The sequence below is a fragment of the Octodon degus genome, unplaced genomic scaffold, assembly GCF_000260255.1.
Source record: "Octodon degus isolate 3935 unplaced genomic scaffold, OctDeg1.0 scaffold00027, whole genome shotgun sequence".
Taxonomy (NCBI): domain Eukaryota; kingdom Metazoa; phylum Chordata; class Mammalia; order Rodentia; family Octodontidae; genus Octodon; species Octodon degus.
This window is the reverse complement of record NW_004524603.1, coordinates 5,257,990-5,263,989: the sequence shown is the minus strand read 5'-3', so window position 1 is coordinate 5,263,989 and position 6,000 is coordinate 5,257,990. Positions and strand designations below refer to the sequence as shown.

The following is a 6,000-nucleotide window of genomic DNA, read 5'->3' as shown; positions in this document are numbered from 1 at the left end:
AAAAAAAAAAAAAAAAGTACCAGAGGTCATGAGGTACAATGTAATCACTGTGACAAGATTTATGAAACAAACATACATTCATTCAACAACTACTTCCCAAATACCACTGCTATCGATGCTGGTGACGGAAGGAGGTGCGGGACACGTGTCCAGCCACTGAAGCTGGTGGTCTGGGAAGACCATTAGGCAGAGGTTGTGTGAGTCCAGCATACAAGCAAAGGTAGCTGGGGCTGAGGGCAGGCAGGTGACCCACAGCAGAACTGGGCCCGGGTGTGTATTCTGACTTGGTAACACCTAGGATTTTGAGCAGGGAGGAACACAATCTAACTCATACCTCTGAAAGATCATACAGGTGAGTCTGAGTAACAGGAAAAGGGGACACATGGGTAGGCTATGGGGGCCCCACACAGTGACCAATGTCATCATGAAACAAACTAGACCAGTGGTGGCCAACCTATGGCACGTGTGCTGCAAGGGACCATTTACCACTAACCACTACAAGGTTCATCTAGCATCACAGGGTGGTGGCCGACCAGGGGCACACTCTGGATATATGTGCATGCAGAATACAGGGACTATCTGGCCCGTGTGAATGAAGTGTCAGAGCACGGAGTCAGAGTGACACCAAAGTTTCTTGCTGAGCAACAGAGCCACCAATACAATGCATGGAAGGGGGAGCAGTATTAGGGCTGCAAAAGGAAAGGAATGAGTTGACTTTCTCAAGTCTGTGATGTATTAAGAACCCAAATGGAAATGAGGACAGTGAAATAAAAAAAGCCCAAGCCAGGCATGGTGGCGCTTGCTTATAATCCCAGGACTTGGGAGGCTGAGGCAGGCAGATCACTGTGAGTGTGAGACCAGCCTGGGCTGGTAGTAAAAAACAAAACAAAAAAAAGCCCAGAGTTCAGCAGAGCTTGGGGCTGGTCTATGCATCGAGTCCACAGCAAAGTACAGGAAGGGGAAGATGACTGGAATGCAAGGAAAGACCCAAGAGGGCAGGAGATGTATGTGTGTAAAAAAAGCAAACATTAAGAAACAGATAAGTAGATCCCTGCACATACAAAGATGTACAGTCCTACCCAGAGAATCAAAATCAAACCAAAGACCTTCCATCATGTCATGGAAACTGCCATATTCTGGCCTGTGCACGACGTGAAGTGTCCTAAGTGCACAGACTACAAGGACCTTCTACTCAGCCTCCAGATCTAACCCTGTGCAGAGCTGCAAAGCCAATTTTGTCCTAACACTACTTTCCCTGAATGCTCTCACATTGGTTTTTTCAGTCATTAGCGAGAGTGGTCCACTCCAGCCCCAAACCTAGGACTCCCTCCCGTAAGCAGCCTTCAGTAGCAAGGCTAGTGAACATGCTAATAAGCTTTCTGGAATTTAGTGCTCACCAAGTAGGATATGTTATTAAATATGGGGAAAACTCTTATTTATATCTTACTGAGGAGTCTACCAGCAGGCAAGCTTGATATTGCAAAGCTCCTGCTGGACTGTCCCACTTTGCTCCAAGGAGCCTCATCATTTATTGGTAGGGTACTGAGATGAGATGGCAGAGGCTGTAAACTGCTACTATTCTCACTTCTAAGTCAGAAACCTCCACTAGTTTAATTCTGTCATACCAACTTGGTTTCTTTCTTTTTTTAATGAATTTAGTACAGAGTCTACAGAATGTACAGGGTCTTACTACATAGATCGGACTCGTAGTGATCCTCCTGTTTTCAGCCTCACAAGTGCTGGGATTACACATGTGTGCCACTACGCCCAGTCTCAATGTGCCCTGGGCGCGGGGCCGGCACAGCACATAGGGGATCGAATCCCAGCTGTTGCACTCTGCCTAAGCAGGCGCCTCAGTCCACTGAGCTATCTGGCTGGCCCACCAACTTAGTTTCTATGGAGTAATTAGATTAACACAACAATAGATAATAAACATCTGAACAAGCACTATTCTGGTCTACAAGCATCGCCAAATTAGATAATATGAAGCTTTATTAATGTTATTTTTCTATATCCCTAAATTAAAGATGTCAGAGTCCCAGAATTTTTTTGATTATTAAGTGAAACACTAGGAAAACATCTTGCCACTGAATGTTTGCTATAAACAGCCTTTTCTTTTGTTTTTGTTTTTTTTAGGGAAGGGTCTACAGGGTGTTCAGGATCTCACTACTATATCAGACTCATAGTGATCTGCCTGTTTACAGCCTCCCAAGAGCTGGGATTACAGGTGCACGCCACCACGCCCAGTTTCGTCTTTTCTATACTATAAAAAAGTAATTACAAAATTATTACTGGATTATTTCTAAATCTACAGAGCATTACATTTTAAAAAAAACCTTAAGAGCAATCCCAAGCGCTGGGATTACAGGTGCACACCACCATACCCATTCTCAATTGCTGTCTCAGCGCACCCTGGGGGCAGAGCCATACGCTACTAGCAACAACTTCACAGTAAGTTCTTCCCCTTTTGTGAATTCAGTGTCACTGATGAACAATGTTTTTCTACCATACAGTGGGTGGGTGTAACCATGGAATAAATGTTTTGCCCTATTTTAACTCTATCAGAAGTCCGGTACAGGAACCTGATACCTGATGAATATACCTCCTGAACTTCCAACTGTACTTTAATATCCATTTTTTTTTTTTAAAGGCTACCTTCCTTCCTCCCTCTCTCTCTCTCTCTTTCTATGTGTGGCCAGCTCAGCCCACCAGGGGGCAGGGCTGGCTGGCATGTGGTGCTGGGGGATTGAACCACGGTCCCTGTGCTTTGCTAAGCTTGTTCTAAGTAGGTGCTTTACACCACTGAGCAATCTCACCAGCCCTTGATATCCATTTCTGATCATGCCTAAAGACTTCAATAAGCAAATACTCTGAAATCATCTTTGAGATGAAAAGTGGTCAGGGTTGAACACTAAAATAGAAAATATGTTGGGGCCGGCAAGATAGCTCAGCAGACTTAAGTGCCAGATTAAGCAAGTTTAGACAAATGCAGGGACCTCGGTTTGATCCCCAGCACCACATGCTGCGCCTGCCTTGCTCCCCCAGTATGGGCTGAGCCAGTCAGAATCTGGGCATAGTAGGGCGCACCTATAATCCTGGAGCTGGGGAAGCTGAGGATCACCATGTGTCTGAACTAACTGCATAGTGAGACTCTGCAACAACCAAATACATGAATGAATGAATGAATGAATGAATGAATGAAAGAAAGAAAGAGAATGAACAAGCCTCTGTCTCAAAATAAGAAGTTTAGAAAGAAAGGGCTGGGGGTATGACTCAGTACAGAGACCACAGGTTCAATTCTATTTTATTTTATTTTTATTTTTTATTATTTATGTGTGTGTGTGTGTGTGTGTGTGTGTGTGTGTGTGGCCAGCTCAGCCCACCAGGGGGCGGGGCTGGCTGGCATGTGGTGCTGGGGGATTGAACCGCGGTCCCTGTGCTTTGCCAAGCTTGTTCTAAGTAGGTGCTTTAGACCACTGAGCCATCTCACCAGCCCGTCACAGGTTCAATTCTGGTACCACAATAAATAAACAAAAAGCCCCCCACATGATTAAAGATGATGTTCCCAGCCTGAAGAAGCCAGGCAATCAGGGCACAGTGGTGCACGCCTGTTAACTACAGGTGGTGAACCCACAGCATGTGAGTGGCAGGGGGCTGTTTGCTATCAATGAAAGCTCTAACAGGTTTGCCCTCATGGATAGTCCCCGCTATGCAGGAGGCCTTTCACCCTAAGAGTTCAATACCAGCCTGGGCAAGGTAGGAAGAAAAACAAGAGAAGAAAAATAAGACTGTGCTCTCTATTCTTAATTAAAACAGATTCTGGATATGAAGGGTCCAATGCAGAGCCAGTCTCCTATGGACTTATAGAAATTTCTAGATGGCAGGGGATCTGGGCATTAAGTAAACTATCACTCAGTGCAAAGTGCTACCCACTGCAAGCAGTCTTTGCTCTCAGTTGGAGAAACACAGATTTAACCAAGTACCTCCTGTAATCACAACCCCCAAGGCACACAATGGCCATTTGTGTGTGACAGGAGCTCTGTAAGTGTACAAAGTGCTTGAAAACAATACTCACTGTTCTCTATGGTTGGATCATAGGAGTCAACAAATTGGCCTTCAACAAATTGAATCGTCAATGAGGATTTCCCTATAAAAGAGAGAAACAGTTCAGTGTACATTAGCCTATAAAGCCATTAAGTCTGTTTTACAAAAAGCCACTCTAACAGATGAAGAAGGTACCTCGCTCGGAAAACATGTCTTTGATTATCATCTAAGCAATTGAAGCAGCAAAATAAAATCGTTTTTGGAAAATAAATTTCATTAATTTGCCTTGAGAACACTTTTAAGCAATTAAGCTATTATGAATTAAATAGTTTGGTGACATTAACAACTTTTTAAAAAAATGTATTTAGTACAGGGTCTACAGGGTCTCAATACGTAGATCAAACTTATAGTGATTCTCCTGCTTTCAGCCTCCCAAGCGCTGGGCTTACAGGTGCGCACCACCATACCCATTCTCAATTGCTGTCTCAGTGTACCCCAGGGGTAGGGCCAACACAGCACGCTTGGGAATGAACCCCGGCCGCTGTGCTCTGCCTAAGCAGGCACTTTAGTCTGCTGAGCTATCTGGCTGGCCCTGACATTAGTAAGTATTAATGACCACAAGCACAAGATATTCTGCAAATGCGAACAGTTCTATGTATTCTTTCATCAGTTTTTAAAAGTAATCTGTTGGGGTCCACCATGACAACTGATGAACCCATGTAATAAAGCAGCTGGGGAGGGCTCCACAATAAAATAACAAAATAAAAGTAACCTGTAAATACATAACATTTTTAATAGTGCTGGGGATCTAACCCAGAACCTCATATGAACTCTTTCCCAAAAGCTATACCCCAGAGCAACACAAGCCTTTTATCTAAAAACTCCTTAGGATAGAAATCTTATATCAATTAGTACCAAAAGCCTACAATATCTAGATAACAAAGAGATTTTTTTTTGGCTTTCACACAATCATGAATTACCAACCAAGCCTATAAGCTAACACATCAAGAACTAGAACCATAACACCATATGTGATAGCTAGCACACGCCTATAATCCCAGCTCTTGGTAGGCTGAGGCTCTTAGGAGGATCTTGAGTTTGAGGCCAGCCTGAGCTATGCAGCAACAATCTCCTCTATCTCCTAAAATTTCTATTGCAGGATTTCAGAACATGTGTACTTTGTGAAGAAAAGGGATGAGGAAAGGTTCAGCTCACAGGCTGCAAAATGCTTGTATGCTACAACACCCTCACATGCAAAGATTAATTCATTAAAATGCTGCACCGAAGGCAGAATCTCCTGGGAGACAGCTGGGAAATCCACAAGTGGGCAAACTCATTTCCTCCTCAGCAGAGCTCAAAGCTCAGCACACTCAGACTGAAGTCCCCTCTCTGGACAATGCTCCCCCAATCTGCCACACCTTACGTGCCCTAGGCCTCCCACATCCATTATGCTTTGCGCCAAGTTCCTGCTGTCTTGGCTGCCAAGATCTCTGAGTATGTGACTCCCTCTGTCATTCCAGTCTGAGCCCAAATGACAGTTACACAGAGCACCTCACCTAAGGTGGCACGTGCTCCCTGTCACTCTCTTCATTTCTTACTACTTTTGTTTGTTTGTTTGTTTCTAAAGACAGGGTCTCACTAGGTAGTTCATGCTGGCTTTTACCTCACAATGTAGCCCAAGCTGGCCTGAATTCTCAGTGATCCTCCTGCTTCAGCTTCCAAGTGGGATTACAAGAACGTGCCACCATGCCCAGCGTTCTTTTTACTGAAAATATTTCCATTCCCAGTCTGTGGAGACTAGCACAGTGCCTGATACCACAAGCACCTGTTTCTGAGCAAATGAATGAAATTAAAAATCAGAGGCACAGATTTCATTGTGCATGCAGACACCAGGAAAGATCTCGACACAAAGTAGGAAAATCAGCTCACTAGAAATTTAAAAATAAACATTATCTA

General features: G+C 44.1%; 1 protein-coding gene across 1 annotated transcript in view; it reads right to left on the bottom strand.

Annotated features, from left to right (window-relative positions):
* Rheb (Ras homolog, mTORC1 binding) overlaps window positions 1–6,000 on the bottom strand; it is a 42,260-nt gene that overhangs the window by 13,984 nt on the left and 22,276 nt on the right. Inside the window, exon 2 of the mRNA XM_004628975.2 lies at window positions 4,076–4,147. Within this exon, the coding sequence (XP_004629032.1) occupies window positions 4,076–4,147 (72 nt within the window). The remainder of the gene's footprint in view (window positions 1–4,075; window positions 4,148–6,000) is intronic.